General features: G+C 43.5%; 1 protein-coding gene across 4 annotated transcripts in view; it reads right to left on the minus strand.

Moving 5' to 3' along the window:
- MGMT (O-6-methylguanine-DNA methyltransferase) overlaps positions 1-19,754 on the minus strand; it is a 147,920-nt gene extending 128,166 nt beyond the window's left edge. The window contains exons 1-2 of one of the 4 annotated variants that reach the window (XM_057408675.1): positions 19,537-19,748; positions 10,427-10,470 (exon numbers count right to left, since the gene is read on the minus strand). In XM_057408675.1, coding sequence (XP_057264658.1) covers positions 10,427-10,470; positions 19,537-19,657 — 165 coding nt within the window. In that variant the 5' untranslated portion in view covers positions 19,658-19,748. Of the gene's footprint in view, positions 1-10,426; positions 10,471-12,454; positions 12,646-19,536 lie in introns of those variants that run through there. The other 3 variants (XM_057408677.1, XM_057408678.1, XM_057408676.1) reach the window with 3 other exon arrangements.
- Between the last annotated feature and the right edge of the window lie 1,132 nt (positions 19,755-20,886).

Consider the following 20,886-nt stretch of genomic DNA (forward strand, 5'->3'; position numbering starts at 1 on the left):
GAAAACGGGATGCAAGAAGCGAATAGAACAAAGAAACCCAGAAACTTTAAGGCAGCACAAGCTATCTCCACCCAATATCCCAGTTAAACAGACAGCCCAACAAGGTTTCTTGGGTTTTAAAGCCCTACTAACTTGCAGTTTGCCTCCCACCTGAAAAATTCCCTTGTTACTGCAATGTTCAGAACCAGACACCTCACCAACTTCCCCTTTATCTACCCAATTTCACAGTCCACTCTAAAGCCCCCCTCCCATGACAACTATGTATACCTGCATCAAGAGGAATGATGCTCAAAGCCCGATGAAGCATTGCATGAAATGCAGAAGAGATTAAGAAGCTGGGAAACTGATTGAAGAGCACAAGGACAGGCAAGGAGACAGGCAAAATCTCAATGACAACCTGCAGCTGACCACTGCTTGCAGCTGTACAACAATTTCATCTATTTCTCTTCAAAATAAGAGAATTTCTTTTTAAATCCTGTTATTAGTGCTATGCAGTGAAGTCGCATCTGAGGGTAATGGAATCAGTGTGAAGAGAGAAGAAAACCCAGTAGATAGTTTTGCCTACCAGGGCAAAAGTAAATTCAACTCTCTGAATTTTGGGAAGCATTAAAGCAATTCCTCAGTTAAGACACTCAGCAACCACTGTTAATCTGAAGTGTTCAAGGCCAGGTTGGACACAGGGGCTTGGAGCAAGCTGCTCTAGTGGAAGGTGTCCCTGCCCGTGGCAGGGGTTGGAACCAGATGAGCTTTAAGGTCCCATCCAACACAAACCAGGCTGGGATTCCATGGCAAGATCCCAGTGCGCTGGGACTGAAGAACTGCAGGTTCCCAGGGATTTATTTAGCTTGACTGTAACTCAAAATCAGCTTTTCCTAAATAATCAAAGTGTTTGCTGGGGTTTTAAAAACTCTTCAACCAACTTTGTTCCTTCTCCCTCCTCAAGGAGAGGAGATGGGTCAACTTTTCTTTGGAGCAGCACCTCACTGCACAAGCCTTAGCAAAAACAACACAGAAGTTTACATATGTGGAAAACCAGCATACATTCTTCATTCTTATTTGTGTGACAGCCCCAAACTAGATGCACTGAACCTCGTACCATGTGCTCCATGAATGTAACAGCTTAGTGCTAAAAGGACAGCTTTTTCATTATAACAAAACACAGGATGAAGAGAGGAACAGAAAACTATAAATAAGCCTGTAAGTTCCCACCAAGTTGAACTAAGCTTTATAGATGAAGCCTTGAGTGAGGGCAACTAGTGTTTTCAGTCTTGTTTAGCATATGCATTGGGCAGCAATATTTAAGGTTATTTTTAGATGAGAATGGAACTGCATGACATATATCCATATATATATGCAATTGGGTTGGGAGCCTCGAAGATGAAGGTCACCATACCAAAGTACAACACACGCTATCTCCCTTGCCCAGACACTGCCATGTCTTCTCACTATTCACCTGCAGCTACTGAGATGAGCCAGGTAAGATCAAGGTGACAATACACTCTGCAGGCAGTGCTGGTTTAAAGTAAGTGGAATTTTATTCAAGTTACAACAGTTTTCAGATGCAAACACCTTTATACTTGGTCAGCTGAATGACCTAATGCTTAGACAGCATTTACTGCAGACCAGGGGACACTGAAAACATGCCCACATCCAATATAGCCACAATTTGCTCACCACCAGAGTGCCCTTCTTAAACTTGTGAGAACTAAAAATGAATGGCAGCTTAAAGCAAAGAATGTAATAAAGGCAATAAACTGCCTTCTGCCTTTTTACCTCCAGCTTATACATATACATACATATACATGTATCATTTGAGCAATTTTCATCAGGCACTGCATGAATCAGATTATTTTGTGTTGGAAGGGATCTTCAAAGCTCATCTGCATCTCCAAGGCATCCTGCAATGAGCAGAGACATCTTCAGCTAGATCAGGTTGCCCAGAACCACATGCAGCCTGACCTTGAATATCTCCAAGGATGGTGCATCCACCACCTCTCTGTGCAACCTTTGCCAGTGTTTTACCACCCTCATTGTGAAGAATTTCCTCCTCACCTTCACCCTCCTTCTCCACTGAAATACCTATAAATCTGTGCCAAACTCTCTCACGAGTTCAAACATAGGAAGAAAAAAAATGGGGTTTGGAAACTTCTATCTGGAGCCTGCTACAGAAACAGAAGTGAAGGTGCCCTGAATGGAAGTCTCTATCTCACTGCAATACTAAGCACTACAGAAATGACTATCATTAGCCAACAGAACTAAGACCTTTTTGTCATTAATAACAGATGAGTATCAAAAGGTTTTCAAAGTAGAAGACATATCAGTAAGAATATTAGCATAATTGATGAGTTAATGTCCTGTACAGAGAAGCCTCATTTTCCAGGCATGCTCCCACGACTGTCCATAGCACTTGCCTTGGTAGCACCATGCTCCTCCAAAAGGCGAAGGTCCCCTAGATTACACATCGACTGCACTGAACCCCACCAGGAAACACAGACGCTGCTCAAACTGCTTTCCAAGGGTTCAAACGCTAAGGATGTGAAACAACAGCAAGTTTTATCTCCTAAACGAGGTGCTATGAACCCAAAAGCCAGCATTAGCTTGACGACTTGCATCAAAGGATCTTCACCTCTTATGCTTTGCACTGTAACTCAATGTTAACAGCCCCACTGCAGCCAAGGTTTTCAGCACTAAAACATACCTCCCATTTGATTCAATCCAGATCTTGTTTAGATTTGCATGAATGGTCTTTGACATTACAGTAAATAATTCAACATTTTCCATGATCTACACAGAATCCCAGCCTGGTTTGGGTTGGAGGGCCCTTAAAGCTCCTCCAGCTCCAATCCCTGCCATGGGCAGGGACCCCTTCCACTAGAGCAGCTTGCTCCAAGCCCCTGTGTCCAACCTGGCCTTGAACACTGCCAGGGATGGGGCAGCCACAGCTTCTCTGGGCACCCTGTGCCAGTGCCTCAAACCCCCAAAAATTCCATTGCAGTTTGGTCCGAGATCCTTGAATCCAATTCAGATCCTTAATGGGAACGGATAAATATAAAAAATTGCAAGTAAATCTCAAGGATCAACAAAGTTAACAAAAAAAATCCATAGCAAAGTGTTTCCACTCTTGATGTTCTCCCAGGAGAAAAAACTTTTTGAATAGGTTGCCCAGGGAGGTTGTGAATGCTCCATCCCTGGCAGTGTTCAAGACCAGGCTGGACGAGGCCTTGGGTGCCATGGTTTAGTGTGAGGTGTCCCTGCCCATGGCAGGGGGGTTGGAACTGGATGATCTTAAGGTCCTTTCCAACCCAAACTGTTCTATGATTCTATGTATTTTCCAGGACAAATCAAGAGGAAGCCTCCTGGCATTCCCTGCACTTCAGCATCAAGCCCCTATTAGTGACTGGAAGGGGACAAAGAATGAAAAATGCCATCATGAATACAGCTTCAAATTTTCCCTGTGTTCTCTTAAGGATTTCACACGTGGGCATTGTTACAATCCCAGGAACCACAAATTTCCACTAGGAATATGCAACAGTGCTGCCCATGGATGTGTCTGCACCCATTCAGATACTCAGATACACCAGAAATTGTCTTAACACAAGTTCTGCCTGAAGGCTGTGGTCAAAGAGACTGAAGATGTCACCTTGTCACGTGTTTTCCCCTATTACTGAGCACATGAATCCTGCCCATTAGGAAGGAGCCACAGCCTTATCTCTGATGGATCTCCCTCTACAGGTTTTCCTATTTCCTTCACTCTGCTTTAGCAACAATACAAACCCACCCTGACATATCAAAACCTTAATGATAATCCCCTCTGCCACCACCTGCATCTGATTTAACAGGGCATTTCCATTAGGCTTTAGCATGTGGCTGAACTTCAAACGAAATCCTTCTGATTTCTACATGCATATTTCTGAGAATCAAGGCAAAAGTAACAAATTCAAGCACTAAACCTGAACTAACATGTCCTCACATACACTGCAACATCCCTTTTCAAACCAAGGGAGTCCAAGTGCATTAATCAGGGAGATGACATGTTTGCCGCCAAGAAATGGGTGTCTTGATTCTCTCAGATTAACAGAAAGGTTTAATTGCTGAGCTACCCAATAGCATAAATACAACTATGAAGAAACTGCATTATACTTCTCACCCCTATTTCACTTAACACTTCTCAAAGCCAGAAATGGTCAGAACTACACTAGCCACTGATGTACATTTGAGAGTGCTCTACTTAAGCTTTCCACACTATGGTATTTGCTGTTATTTAAGACTAAAGAACCCATCCAGATGCCATATCAGGGTTCTCATGCAATCTAGCTCGTATCTTGGGCTGGGAAACAACTATGTACTGGCTTCAAAAACTAAAAGTAATTTTCAGCACCTATTGTCTGAGAGGATCCCAAACAGCACTATACCCATTAGTAGCACATATTAGTTTCTTAGCTGTAAAAGCTGAATTTCTGGATGTATTTATCCAATAAGAGCACCAGTTTGAGGGCTCTTTTGCTTGGAGAGTGGTCATGCCAGAAAACCACCCTCAAAGGACATGGAGCTGTTGGAGCAAGTCCATAGGTCAGGAGGATGATCAGCAACTGAAGTAAACCTGCTCTGGAGACAGGCTGAGATCACTGGGGCATCTCAGCCAGGAGAGCAGAAGCTGCACAGAGAACTTAGAGCTCTTAGGCAGAAGCTCTTCCCTGTGAGGGTGCTGAGGCGCTGGCACAGGGTGCCCAGAGAAGCTGTGGCTGCCCCATCCCTGGCAGTGTTCAAGGCCAGGTTGGGCACAGGGACTTGGAGCAAGCTGCTCTAGTGGAAGGGGTCCCTGCCCGTGGCAGGGGTTGGAGCTGGAGGAGTTTCAGGGTCCCTTTCAACCCAAACCGGTCTGGGATTCTATTAAAAGTGTGACAATGCATCAACTTCTTATTTTTCCATAAAATACATCCTAAGGACTCATCAATCCCATGTTCTGACATAACCTGTATTAGGAAACTAGCACATGAGCTGCAGTTCTCAAGCACTTGTCCTGTTTCTACGATGCCATATTAGTGACTTGCCAAAAAGCAATACCAGGAATTTGTTGAGTTTGAGAGGATGATCAATAAATGCCAGGGAAGTTGCTTCTTCATCCTAATTACAGGAAATACCAGTCCTGAAGCCTTTAACTGTCCTTCTTTTGAGTATCACAGCGCTCTCAAACCTACTTGTTATTGATTCAAGTTTTGAATTAAAATTCAAAGCAAGCTTGAAATATTGGATTTAAATTTAAGGGGAACACTTCACAGGCACCTGAACTGCTTTGGCAATTTGCTACTTCATTTCAGTCATCTCAACTGCAGTCACTCTTCCTGATGCAGTAAGTTCACATCCTTCTCATAACAAAATCCTTATCAAATCACAAAATCACATCACTGGTATTTGTCAAGGCAAAAGCAATCAGGGACCATCATAAGAAATGAGAAGTTGGATGTGTCTGTCACTAACAACTCAGAAGCAGTAGAACAGGGATGACTTTACTAAAACCCTGTCTACTCTGAAGTGTAAAGGTCAACATACCACTGATGTACAATGAGTTACAAGGTGGACCACAGCCCCCCTTTTGGCACAGCCCCCAGCGAGCTTACACATGCCACTGATCCATGCATCCACAGGTTTCATTGAATTATAGTCCTCTCAACATCTCCTTAATAGCTTAAAACTTCCTGTATTTGTTTTACTGGTTTCTGCATGTTTATTTGAAAGGAAACAATCCATTGTACATAAAGAATATGGGAAGAGATATTAATAGTAAAGCTAATGCATTTCATTTGTGTGCTTCTACTGCAGTGCAGAGGGTCATTTTCCAGCCTTATATAGCTCATCTTAGATGAGAAAAGCATTTCTTACACTCAAGTGTTCTAGAATAGAAAATACCTAAGGACTGGGAAAAACACAGGATCCATATAATCAGTATGTGATCAAATGAGAAGTCAAAAAGCCTCCTGCTGTTAATATCACAGAATCAGACTGGTTTGGGTGGGAAGGGATCTTAAAGCACATCCAGTTCCAACCCCTGCCACAGGCAGGGACACCTTTCACTACAGCAGGTGGCTCCAAGCCCCTTTCAACCTGGCCTTGAACACTGCCAGGGATGGGGCATACCAATACCTTTATTAATCATCTATGTTTTTACCTTCCAAATGAAGAGCAGCTGCTAGTGCTTCAAGAGAAGAGAATTTGTGTACCACAAGCAATTTCAGGGATGAAAGGGAAGAGCTGAAGAGAAGTTTCCTGCCCAGTTTATGCACTGGAATAAAAATTACACAGAATAAGCAGCATTTAATTGTTAGTCTTTTTGCTTAATATGAAGCAGTTGATTTTTCCAAAGCTAAAATAAAAGCTTTTCTAGAAGCTGTTTCTTTCTCTTGAAAAAGAGTCCAAAGATTTCCAGCTAAACAGTGAACTCTAAGCTCTAAGAATGCCCCGATCCTAATAGGTCCCTACACAGATGACCACTTATAGGGACATAAGTTACTTTTCCCCTTACAAATCACACAATAACTGTCAATACTGCATGTATTTCCTCTTCCTATGGCATCCAAAGCAAACCTTCAGCTTGCCAGAATAAAACACTCTATTATCAGGTCCATGTATTTTTGTTCTTATGCAAGACTAATAAACACCTCCCCATCTGAAGAACAGGACTGTAATCCAGATAAGGCTTTGAAACAAGAGCTGCCCTGAGATATACTGCAGTATTCCAGTATCTCCAATGCTTTGCATGCTTCTATAAGTAAATCTCACCCTGGTTAAACCAAAACCGCACCTTCAGAATAAGCCATGGGGCTTGGTGTATCTGCCATGGGTAGCATGTTGTCATTCCTGCCATACTGATGAAAAAGGACTAAGCCTCCTGTCCCTCATTGTTTAGGCTGAAAACCATATGTCAGGTTATTCACTGCGCAACACTACAAAGCGATGTTATCCTTCAATCAGTTATTCGGTGCTTTAACATGCAATCACATGCAATACAACACTAACTTGTAATACATTAATTTGTTGCCAAAGAATTAAAGAAATATCATACTGCAGAATCAAAGGTGAAAAATGCTTTTAAGAATTAGAGGGTCTCCCACATTAGTATTTAGTTGTTACTGGTTGGAGTTTTAACAAGTCTGATGCAAAGGAAAAGAAGTCATTGTGTAGCTGTCTGGATTTTCCAGTTGCATTCACCACCTCAAAAGCTAAACTCAAGATATTAGTGAACATGTGAAGATCCACTGCTTAACCACTGAAGTGCTTGCTGTAAATGTACATACACCTTCTCAGAAAAGCAGGTTATACCCCAAGGCACTGAGAAATACAGAATTTCACTGACAAAATCCCCACCTGATGTACATGTATACATGATACAGCAAGCCTGACATCTCTACTGTTACAGGGCTCAGCTGTGTATGTAAATATATAGCAACTACTACAGAAAATAGATGAAATTTTAATCAAATGAGACTTTTATCAGGTCCAGAACTGAAAATGGGCTAAAACTGAAAAATCTAGCATGAGAATCACTAATGCTAGCAAACACTTCAGATTCTTATCACCTAAAGCCACAGAATTCCTGATCTGCTCCTCCTTGTGTTCTCCGCAGAGCTGAAGTCAGGACCAGCTAAATAAAAGATAATGCAACTAGGCATAACACAATAAAAGATATTACCTTCCCAATGCATTATCGCTGCCAATTATAAGAATCACTTCAACTTAATTTCAAAGGCACAATCACCCTCAACTGTAACAGTCTCTTTTTTAAATTTCAAGCAGTATTACATTAAGGCAATAACTCACCTCCCAGCTATAATATCAGTCTCCCTTATTGCAAAAATACATTTCATAAATACTTCTCATCGACAAGTCAAGCTAATTCAGGTTAATTTTATTGTATTTTGGTGCTAGCTCACATTTGTGTGCAATTACCTTTATCATTTTATTGCCATGGCACAAAGTACTCAGAACAATTATTTGAAAAAGGAGGGGTATAAATTCTAAATCACACTTGCTGGCATTTTTGATAAAATAGCAGCTTTATCTCCAAAAGTGGCAGGGACATTGGATAAATCATGCATCAGTCAAGTGTAGCTGACCCCCAAGTGCATTGCACAATATCAGGAGTGCTTCAAAAGAAACTTTCCTGTATAATCCATCATTCCTTATAATACCAAACCGGCTATACCTGAAGAGCAGGAGCTAGAGAATAATAACCAAATAAATCTAAGCAATATGAACAAAACCATTAATAGTGCTCCTTAAGCTGAAGGAGACTCCGGAAATCTGAATTGTGTTCAAGGACAGAAATTCATTGACATTTTTAGGGAGTAAAACAGCTCCCAACAAATAAAGCCACATGGTATGTATTAAGAATTCACTAAAAATTCAAATGCACCTGAAGGAAAACAAATACAGACAAAAGGAGGTGTCAAAGACTCCTACAAAACCACAACATTATAGCCTTGGCACATGCATCTGAATTTTCCTATCGTTATCAATCTGTTTGATTCAGGACAGTGTGGACAAGTGTATCTCTGTACTAACAGAGAGTGAAGCATCACAGTTAGTACAAGAATCTATTTACCGAGTTTCAATTTAATAACCACAAGAAACCCAGAGAGGAACAGAATTGCATTTCAAATTAAATTTCTTATGATATAGAAAAATTGCCACCTTGTCAGAACACCACAAACCCCAAAACCTCTGAAACACAGAATCATCCCTGATGTGTGCGAGCACACAGAACAGCCATGTTTCAGCCTCTTCCACACAAACCCAACATACATCCCTGCTCACAACAAAAGCAGGGATTGAGTGGGAGACACAGAGTGATGATGGAAAAAAAATCAGTCATGGAATCAAGCAGGTTGGAAAAGACCTTTAAGAGCATCATGTCCAACCTTTACCCCAGCACTGCCAAGGCCACCACCAACACACATCACGAAGGCCCTCATCCACATGGGTCTGTGAACACTTCCAGGGATGATGATTCCACCACTTCCCTGGGAAGCCTGTTCCAGGTCTGGCTGCTTTCAGAACCCGTTTTCTAGCAACCTGCTTATAAACTGTTCAGCACATTACATCGGTGATAATTGATTCCTGCAAAAGCCATATGCCAGGCATATATTGTGTCATACCAGCGTGTGGTTGTGCTTAAAGTGAAGCTGTAAACTAATCACGTGCTATAAATATCACTAAAGAACTATGGGCTACATTACATACATATTTAATATGCAACCAGAATGGGGGGAAGCAGGACCAGAGGAGCCCAGGCTACGTCTGCAGCTGGGGCTATGAGAGTTCATGTGTTTTCCCTTAAACCTGCTTTCTCACATATCACAAGGGGAAAGCTCCCCTAACAGCCAGCACTGCACCTTTCAACTACAAATGAGTGGGGGAAATTAAAAGGTTAGATAATAAACCATTAGTTTCATGTCACTTGCCAGCTAAATCACACCTAGCTTTGAGTGAGGGGGAACTAGTGACTCTTCCCACCATGCCTGGTTGTGCAGAAGATAATCAGCTATTTCTTTGCCCTTAATTCCAGGTACCTGCTAAAAAGATGTTTGCAGCTGGAAGAGACATAAATGTAACTCAACAGATGACTGTTTTAAAGAAAGAATTTATTTTCCTAAATTTCTTCCTCTTCCATTTTTAAAAGAAAAATTTTATTTTGTGAGAAAAAGAAATCCTCTAAAGATGGACAGAAGACACAAAATATCCAAAATAGTCCTTTTCTAAGCCACATTATATTACATAAAGCAAATTAAAACTACAGGAGATGCCATTATTAAGACATTTGTAACAGTGATACAAGTTGCCAGCAGGAATAGTTAGATATGCAAGTTTGATTGTACTCAAAATATTTTCCTAGAGGAGCATTACTAATGTTAGAAAAATAGATATTCCAGAGGAAAAAAATGTATTCATCCCTTCAAAGTTCATTATAATTATCTGAAATATAAGGTTATTGATTCAAAACGCGTTGATGCTTTCCCTTCAGCATGGTAAATTGTTCTGAATGCTGTGATAACGAGCCCTGGTGTCTTATTTTACTATAAGCTTACTGACCACACTTCCCTCATTGAAGCATCAAGGCTTAGAATTAAGCCTGTTTTCCAGCGAGGTATTTATTAGGAAACAACCAGCTGACACACTGAAAACGTACCATTGTCCTGTTAGTTTATGCTCTGTGGCAGATAGATACGTGCTGGGGAAAGGTCCACTGATGCCTGTTACCAACCATGACAGAGCTACAGAGATTTACAATGCAGCATCAATCTTGTCAGCTGGATTCTTAATACTGACTGCTGGACACAGGGGAAAAACCGAACTATGTTACGTGAACTCTTTTGTAATGCTGGACTTCCAGCGTACACCTAAATGCAAGGGGATGGTACTGGAAACTCACTTTTGGAACATGCCTCGATGCCATGGTAGATGAAAGGTCTCCACCTGTAAGGAAAAAGAAACTCCATTAGATGGTGATTTAATTTGAATTCCACAGGAAAAATTGTACGTCAGTAGTGTTATTTCCCTTCTAATCAGCTTTTTTCAATGAGCTCTAAGTTTCAGTATATAATATGAAAAGGGAGTTTAATTTCTTTCCATAAGCAACCAGACATTTAATGTTCATAGGTCATCTGCTGCTTCTTAGGAGTCAACAAATCAACACGGGAAGATTTCTTCAATAACCAGCACTGCACAACTCTGATATTTTGAATAAGAATACCTTAGAAGATAAAGTATTTGTTTAAGGAATATTTGTACAGGCAGTGATGCACTTCTGAGTCACTTAGTAAACAGCCTTCTGTGATTTAGGAAATAGCACATTTTAAGCCAAGAAAGAGAGTGACTTAGTTACATTCTGGGTTTAAAAGAACAGACTGCAACACACTAAGAAAGCACCTAGAAATGTTAATATCAGTTATACCTATATATTAACAGCATCTATACTATAACTATGTAACAGTATCTTTATTCATGTATCATTAACATAATACAACCGGTTCCTCTTTGCTCTCCCCTTGGAAATAAAGGATGATTGCTACTTCCTGGGCATATACTTAGTTTCCCCTCTATTTTTTCAGCGCTATTTATCCAAGACCACCAGATCTTGAGAAGATGTGCTCTAAGCATTCCATTTTCTAAAACCAGGGAGATTATCTGCCAAAGCTCAGCTCTGGAGTCCTGACTCACAGCCAAACTCAATGGGAACTCTTCCACTTAAGTGAGGGAACTCCCTACTCCACAGGAGAGGATAACTGTATCCGCTTAAGACATGATAAATCTCTTAAAAGGAGTGGTATGAACATCTGAGGCTTTCTAATGCCTCTCAAACACATCAAATCTTTAAGTCCAAGGCAATGACACTACTTACAGCCACCTCCAAATTACTTATAACAAAACAGTAATATTTAATCTTATCTTTAAACTCTTAAAATGATTAAGATGTAAAGTTAAGACCCTGAATAATAAGTATTTAAATATGCTACCAAGCTGAACCTTACAAGGTGGGCACTGTAAAGATCACTCATTCCTTTATTAAATGCAAGTCAGGCAGATGAGCAATCCAGTAATGCTACTTACGATACCTGTGATGGAGCTAAAAATAAAAGAGCAGTTTATGTCTACTATCAGTTCGGAGTTTTGACCTTCAAGGTGTGCAGCAGCAACACTGAGCTTTTCCAGGCTTTCCTGAGGGGTAACTGCCTTCAAAAACAGATTTATCCAGAAGCTCATTACAGACCTGGGCCAAAGACTACCTACAGCACAGGAAAACTTTACACCCATCTGTAAGTGGTTTAAGGTCCTCAGCAAATGGGATTTTTGATGCTCTGAACCAGACAGAAACTGACTTTGAGCATAAGCACATACAGCTCATGAAGGATGCAGTGCCTGGTGGAGAAACTAAGCTTCAAGGAGAACACGTCCCAACTTTAAAGAGAAAGGATTCTTGCAAAAGGACTAGGTAGCACCTCACAAGCATGACCATTGCTTGTTCTCTGTGTTAAGTCCCAAGAATGGGGCAATACATTGGGGGAAGCCCCTAGGACCACTGAGACATTGGTTAAGTTGGTGGCTGAGACAAGCAAAGGGAAGAGACAAACAGATTAGTGTTCATGACCTATTCATGCCTCAGGCTGAGCTCAATCATGTGCTAGCCCCAAGCAACTCTCCTCTGATGACAGGTAACTGGGGCAAAGCCAGTAATGCCCAATGGTGGTTAGGAGACTACCAGGAGCTAGATAGGTGAAAATGATACAAGACTACTGCTGTTGTAAGTCAGAAGGCTAGGTAAGTCCAAAACATCACTCCAGAGATGCATCCCAACCTTGCAAAGACTGTCTTGTTGGAAGAGGTCAATATACACACTACCAACTTCACACTGAGCTGAAGGGCTCCCCTAAGGTTGATTTTGAAGGGAGGCGCACAACACCTCTTCTGAATGGCACAGGAATTGCCACGGATCAACTTCAATCACGATACTAACACATTCTAGAAACGGACACTGGGATCACAAGACCCATCTTCCAACCTTAAAAGACTTTTTGTCAGCAACACCTTCACCAAAATGGAAAATTTCATCCTGCATCTGCAGAGAGTAGGATAAACTGAAGGGATCAATGAACAACCAGAAGTGAGGCAAAAAAGAGCAATGTGTCCCCATCCTCACTAGCTCAGAGCTGCCCATCTCCTGTTGGGTGCCTACCTCCACTCCCCTTGGCCTTTCAATCATGATCACAGAATCCCAGACTGGTTTCTGTTGGGAGGGACCTAAAAGCTCAGCCAGTTCCAACCCCCTGCCATGGGCTGGGACACCTTCCACTAGAGCAGCTTGCTCTAAGTCCCTGTGTCCAACCTGGCCTTGAACACTGCCAGGGATGGGGCAGCCACCCAAGTTGCCCAAAACTTCTGTTCCCACACAAGAGCTGTGCTGAGGTTGAACCCATGCTGACAAGCAGCCAGGCAGCAGGATGCTCCTGAGAGACATGGAATATACACAAATGCCTTCAGGTACTGAAGAGGAGCTCCTGCAAAGCAGGAGATGAGATGGTGCAGGAAGCCAATATATCACATACCCACCCTGCGAGCATTCCAAATCTGAGTATGTCAATAAAGCAAAAATGTAAAGGAAAGTCAGAGGTTACATCAAAAATCAGATCTTTCAAGGCCATGAAAAAGTTCAGCTCTATTTTGTTGATCGTCTAGAACAGAAACCCTTGGGGTTTAAGATACTTCCCTGTTTATTTTCACAGGACTGCAGCCTAAGAAGTACATGTGATGGCAGCTCTACAGTAAGAACTTAGATTCATAAAAAGTATTTTTCTCAGTTCATCAACTTTTAAGCACTAAAAGAAGATTCTCCTTGAAAGACAAGTCCTCAGGAGCCACAGAACGCAATACCCTGGTTTCAGTACTAAAATCTAAAAGCAGCTATTACATCAAGTCAGTATATGACTAAAATTCCATATGAAAACATTTAAAGTACATTAGATTTTTGGTCAAGATGAAAGGCTGAAAAAAAAACACTCCGGCAATCTATTCTAATTGGGTTCCCATGGTAACTGTACAATTGGGTTTTTCAGTCTAACATCCCAAAGGCCCAATGCACACTTGTAAAATATACTTCAAACAGCCTGAATTGTTTTTACATTACAGCACTCCCAGGAAGATCAATTACTATACATCCCCACCCTAACTATTAGTGGCAGGAGATGTTAACACTATTGGCCATATTAACATAAGTCATGTAAAAAACCCCACATATCACCATCATTATATAAAACTAATTACACACTTCAGATTCATCAAACATGTTCCGAGTAATAAACCGGTACCAGTCTTGTCACAAGATCATGTTTACTGAATGTTAGAAATCAACCCCAAATATATGCCCGACCATTTTGCTTCTCATATTGATTTCCAGGATAAACAGAATCAATCATTAATAATTACATTATAAGATGACCCATAGGGTTAATCATATTCTTAGAAACTCGCACTATGGAATCAAATATAGCTCCAGAAAAAGACAACAGAAAAAACTCACAACTGGAGAAAGCAAAATAAGACTGTTCCATTAAAAAATGCTACTAAACCAAGCATTTAAGAAAATTTTGTATCAGATTAAGCACTTTGCCTTGTTGTGCCTCAAATTTGCTTTCTGAAAGCATAACACTGCCTGTAGACCCAGCCTGTCCTTCGTATCATAGAATCTTACCCCAGCCTGGTTTGGGCTAGAAGGGACCTTAAAGCTCCTCCAGCTCCAACCCCTGCCACGGGCAGGGACACCTTCCACTAGAGCAGCTTGCTCCAAGCCCCTGTGTCCAGCCTGGCCTTGAACACTGCCAAGGGGTTGGAAATGGATGGTCTTTCAGGGCCTTCCCAACCCAAACCAGTCTCTGATTCCATGATTCCCCTTTTCCCCCTACAGTATACCTAACAACACTAAACTCAAATGGAGCAAGATGAAGGGACACTGAAGTTGTGCGACTTGTTTCTCCAGGACACTGCTGACAGTCTGAAGATGCACTATCAGCAGAGCCAGCCCACTGCTGCCAAAACAGCTTTCTATAGCAGACACTGCACATTTCATCTTGTATTTTTTACATGCAAGACAAAACTTAATCTTTTAACAGGGCCTTAAATATACTTCAGGTGTTTATCAAGAAGTTTAACTAATTAAAAGGCCTTCTGCACACTGGAATATACAAACAACCAAAGATAATATTATTGTTTGCATTGTACTGACTGATCTAAAGCAGTCAGATAATTTAAATAGTACTGAATGATGATTATGCAGCAACATTTACAAGACAGCACTAATACTTGCTATCTGCTAACACAGTTACCAGCTGGGAGTTACATTTGCACTTGGAGCATGTAGGTGGCATGATTCAGAAAACAAAGCAAGTCTGATTTCGCTGGGCTGTGCTGCTCATATATACTTTACTAAAACCCCCATTTTGTTAATTTTATCATAATGCACTAAAAAGTGGCGTCTGAATAATTAAAACTTGAAAACGCACTCATCACTAAGAGCAAAAGCCCATTTCTTTAACATCTTATCTTCAACGCACTAACACCACATAGCTACTGAGTACTATAACAACAAGCAAAGCCTTTAGTGATTTTTTACTAAAGCCCCCCCACAAAGCCAGATTCAAACTTCCTCAGCCAGAAATGGAATTTTTGGATGTAAAAAAAAAGCAAAGTTTCTGAGCCCAAACCCAGCATCCCCAGCTGCCCACTGCCAGACCCACAGCTCAGCTACACACTGGGTAGCTAACAGCACAGTCTGAACTGATACTTCTCTGGATGCCATCAGCTTGGCATCAGAAGTACCCTTTATTCCCCCTTGCCAAACTGCTTGAGACGGCAGACCCTCTGTCACTAGTGCTATTTTACTACTATTTCACTTGAAAAGCAGAGGGGAAGTCAGGACCTTTGCATCTGTGAACTCCTCTTCCTCACTGTGATTAAAGGTGACTTGCTCAGATTCATTTTGAACCACCTTCAGCACCTCTATTGCATCAGGAGAATTTCAGCTGCATGTCCAAATTTTACAAGTAACTTGAAAAGAATCCCCAAATGATTTATACTATTTAATTTGGCACAATATAAATGAATAGATAGCAGTTAGTCCTGAAAGACACCAGGAAAGGGTGCCTTTACCTTGCTGATCTAGTAACTAAGAAAACAGCTTGAAAAAGGCAAGCAAAAAGCATCAAAACAGTGACATACTTCCAAAGAAACTATCACGATTACTCCATTTCCACAAAACTCCAAAGCCACACACGCTTTATCAGCATTCAAATATATTTGGCTATTTTAAGCAGTAGCCTGGACCACACAAGCAGGTTATCAGTTTTCAGGCTGCATTTTGTACTCCTGGAAAACACTTCAGTGCAGGTTTGTTCTGGGTTTCCAGCCCTGTTATTCCTCCAGCTGCATTTAACTCAATGCTGGCCCAAACACACCTGTGATGGGTGACGGTGTCTGCCTTGTAGGAGACAATTTAGCACAGGATTTCTCTTGCATCAGGCAGGTTTTGCTCATTACCTTCAGCTAAATTAGCCAGCTGAAAGCTTTGCCAGCACAGATGTGTTCAGCACCAACCTTCACAGCTAATAGCAGAGATAAGACCCTCAAGAAGTCTATAGTAAGAACACCAAACCAGGCCTTTTGCTTCTTAACAGTGGCATTAATGAAGCAGTCAAAGCTCACAAACCCACCCAAAAGCCACACTGAAACCTGTCACTACCTAGCAGATTTGAAGCCTTCTGAAATTAAAACTTTGCCCTACATTTTCCCATTAGTTAGATTGTCTTCCCAAGTCCACATCTCTTATGAACACTGGGTAAACTAGGGAATTGCACAATCCGTCAATAAGGTAAGCTTATTTTGAACTACTGTCCATATGACTCAATTTGTCAGTAAAAACTGCCACCAGCGCTGTGCTTGCAGAAAAATGTCCATAAATGCATTATTGCGACTGGCAGATCGATGTCCATAATAAAAACAAATAGAGTTAACAAGTGCCTGCTTTTACGAGTTATGCCAGGGGTGGGATGTGTACTCAGCTTCAGCCAACAACTTCTGGGAATGGGCACTGCAGGCCGGGGTAGGCACTTGCTGCCTTCATCAGCACTGCAAACAGGAAGCTATTGTAATGCAGGAAACCTTTAAAAGCATTAGAATGAACACTAACACCTTCAGGATGTATTCAGAAGTCTCCCACATTCACAATTTAATGTATTGTTCTGCGAGCTAGTTAAAATCTCTCAATTTATAGAAGCAATGAGGCTTATTTTGCTTCACTCCCTGCAGAAACTGAGTTTAACTCAGGTGAGCTGCAGCCCAGCAGAACAGCTCACTAGTCCCGAGGCTGATGTTAAGCACCCCAACAAATCAGAACCTACAATTTGTCCCCACAAAGCTCTTACAGCATGACTATAAACCTCCCTGTGGAAACCACCTTTCAGTCATCACAAGCAAGGATGTCACCCTTGGTATCAGAGGTGGAGGATGCTGCTCACAGGGAAGTGACACACTGGTGAGAGCACAAGCAGGCAGAGCAGCCAGCACACCGAAGCTGAATTCGGGTCAGCTGTCCTCACTCCTCCAGAACCATAATGGCATGGGGAAAGAACACTACAAGAAAATCATCCATGTCTTTGACATGTTCTCCTTTGGATTTTTGGCATTATTGCTTCTTTTAACAGCTTCCCCTGTCCCTGAAATCAGTTTAAACAGCTTTTCTCTGCTGCAGCCTATCCATCTTACCCACATTTCCCCTAACAAACTTCATACTTCTGCTGCCCAAGTGCTTAAATAAGCCATTCAAGGAAACCCTGATAACCTTTCCAAAGGGCAGGAGCTTCTCCTGCAGGCTACTATCCCTTCAGTGATGCCATTAACTGATTCTTTACATACATTAAGCATTAAACAATGGTGACAAGTTAATTAGACTTATCAAGAGATAAAGTAGTCAGGGTAACACAAGTTGCAATATAACTACAACAGCTTCCTATAGAGCTTCTGTTCAGTTCCTGGTGTAATTGGGGTAATTAAGTTGTCATGGATCAGAATGCAGATACGAATTGCTAAAGCCACCTTGGAAGCTCACAGAGGCTACAGCTTTTCTTCTCTGAAGCTTGAGGCTTTTGGTAGAATTGTCCACATTTGGCACATTTCTGCTTAAAAACAAAACAGACAACTTCGTACTTGGAAGAATCCATGTCACAGACTGACTAAACAGTCACAATAAAACAAACACCCCATCCCTGGCAGTGATCAAGGCCAAGTTGGACAGGGCTTGGAGCAACTTGCTCTAGGGGAAGGTGTCCCTGCCCATGGCAGGGGGTTGGAACTGAGTAAGTTTTAAAGTCCCTTCAAATACAAGCCATTTAGGATCCTATAATATAAGCAACTTGGCAAACTTCACATCACAAATGATTGTTTAGAAATAGCCTGCATTACAGGGCAGTGCAGCTCACCTGACCTGCAGCCTCCACACCACAGAGCAGGGAAGCATTGCAATACAACACCCTATTATGGCTCCTAATATATACCTATCATGGTACCAAATACCCTATCACGGCTCCCCTTAAGGTGCATTTCCACACAAGTGAGAAGACCAAAGGCCAGAGAGGCAGTTCAGGGAGGGAGAGCTCCTACACTGCCAGTCCTGCTCCCCTGTGCATTGGGGAGACAGGCAGGGCTCAGAGACCAAAACCTCCATCAGGTTCACAAGGGGACCCTGTCATAAACAGGCCCCTCTTTACAGCAGGAGCACAAGCCTGGATGCAAGAACTGCACCGTGACAGTCACTTTAAACCAAGTGCTACACCCCAGATTATGAAATAAAGGCTTCTCTATGTGAAAAACTAAAGACCACACCTTCCTGGGTAATAAGGGCTCTGTGCCATGAAAATAATACAAGTAACAAGTTTATTTAGGAGGCAGGAGCAAAAATATACACCACCATTTACTTTGCTTTAAAAACCATGTGCAGTAGCAACAACAAGCTTATTTCAAACAGGCTGGAGATAAGGCAGAAGCTCTTCCCTGTGAGGGTGCTGAGGCGCTGGCAGAGGGTGCCCAGAGAAGCTGTGGCTGCCCCATCCCTGGCAGTGTTCAAAGCCAGGTTGGACACAGGGGCTTGGAGCAAGCTGCTCCAGTGGAAGGGGTCCCTGGAACTGGATGAGCTTTAAGGTGCCTTCCAATACGAACCAGGCTGGGATTCTATGAACCAGCTGCAGAGCTTGCCTTCTATATCAGTAGCAAAAGGCCACTTTTACACCAACATCCATTTAACACGCATTATTTTAGTGCGATTTCACACCGATGTGACCCAGCCACAGGCTGCTGCCAGCATGCAGGGCAGTGCCACCCATTCACCCTTGCATTGCTCCATCCACAGCCCCTCGGGGAGCCTCTCGACTCCCACAGAGCTGCTTCCCAGGGCAAGGGAAAGGCTTAACTGCGCCTGCTGGGGCCGGAGCAGCGCTCAGCATAGCGCGCTACCAGCCCGGCGTCAGCTTTACATCCATCACTCCCCTGCAGGCGTGGTTACCGACCGATCGCGGCCGGTGCCTGCGCTGGCAGCCAGGGCCGTGGGGTGAAGCAGGGCTGTTTCCCTTCCCAAGGCCTGCAGGGGCTAGGGAATGCGGATGCCAAAAGCATCGCCAGGCCCAAGGAAAACCCCAGAGTCAAGCGCTAAGGGGCTCCGACCTCTCTGCCCAGCAGGCCCCAGCCCGCAGCCATCTTCCCCCCACGCAAACCCGCCATGAGGCCGCGGCAGCACGGCCCGCTCCGGAGCACCGCGGCTCCCGCAGCACCTGAAGAAGAAAAGGAGGAGGGAAGCGGCGGGGAGCGAGCCCAGCGCCGCGGAACGAGCTGCTTCCGCCGGGCAGCGGCGGGGGGAGGCGCCGCGCCGCCGGGGCGGAGCTGCCCGGGGGTCCCGGTGCTCGGAAGGAGAGAAGCGGCCGAGCGGGCCCGGCCCTGGAGCCGCACCGCGGCCTGCAGCGCCCGACCCCAGCGTGCGCCGGCTGGGCCAGGCCCAGAGGCCTGGGCGTTGCGTAGAGCCTCCTACCTGGCTCCCCCAGGGCTGCTCCGGGCTGGTCTCTAGGGGCATCCCCGCCCCCTTGCCCCGGTTATATGTCCGGGGCAGGAGGTGCGGTTCGCCGGGTGATGCGGACCACCTGCGCGGAAGGGCCTACATCCCCGCCCCGGGGCTCGGCCCGGGGTCGGTGCGGCTGCTGCGGGTGAAGCGGGTGGCGAAAACACGGGTTTTTGCTAAAGTCCACCCGAAAATACTGGTTTGTGGGCAGTAACGTCAGAATTAGAGCGCCCGTTGCAGTCTTGCACCTTGGCTCCTCTGTAGGCACTGAGTGTGGCTGCTGACCAAAATCCACCTCCTCTGGGAGAAATATGCAGATCTTATGGCTGAAATGTGCTTTTTAAAGTTGTCTAGGCTTTATTCTGCTTGTACGTTGGGGCAGAGTGGTGAAGGGCACCAGGCAAAGGCTGGCACCATCGAGGAATCAGCCTTTTTCACTATGTACAAGTAGGGTGGGAACAGTGACTTGCAGCAGTTTGTGCAGGGGGAAGCACTTGGCAAATACAGTTCCCAAAGGAGGAGACCTGGAGGAGGGAAGTGGGAGTGAAATGTCAGAGGAAAGTGGGCTGTGGGGTGAGGTTTGTTTGAGGTCCTTAAAAGAAAGCCAGGACAAAAAGTGCCAGTAAAGTCTGCAACAAAGAAATCACTGATTTTTAAGCCAGAGAATCGTTGTCTGAATGTTCATCTGTGTTACATCAGCAGAAGGTTTATTCATGTTGTATTACAGCTCCTGTCTGAACTATTCATGATTCTGTGACTCAGAAGCTATCAGAAGATGGAGGAATCCACTTGCGAAAAATCAGAACAATTACCATAGAATCATAGAATAGTTAGGGTTGGAAAGGACCTTAAGATCACCCAGTTCCAGCCCCCCTGCCATGGGCAGGGACACCTCACACTAAACCATCTCACCCAAAGCTCTGCCCAGCCTGGCCTTGAACACTGCCAGGGATGGAGCATTCACAACTTCCCTGGGCAACCCATTCCAGTGCCTCACCACCCTTACAGTAAAGAACTTCTTCCTTAGATCCAATCTAAACTTCCCATTTAAGTTTTAACCCGTTACCCCTTGTCCTGTCTCTACAGTCCCTAATGAAGAGTCCCTCTCCAGCATCCCTATAGGCCCCCTTCAGATACTGGAAGCTGCTCTGAGGTCTCCACGCAGCCTTCTCTTCTCCAGGCTGAACAGCCCCAACTTATAAAAAGTCATTACAGAATTTTGGAAATCCTTCTTCCCTTTTCCT

Source organism: Pezoporus wallicus, unplaced genomic scaffold (genome assembly GCF_028554395.1).
Source record: "Pezoporus wallicus isolate ANWC-B61680 ecotype Strahan unplaced genomic scaffold, APGP_CSIRO_Pwel_v1 contig_13954, whole genome shotgun sequence".
In the NCBI taxonomy this organism is placed as follows: domain Eukaryota; kingdom Metazoa; phylum Chordata; class Aves; order Psittaciformes; family Psittacidae; genus Pezoporus; species Pezoporus wallicus.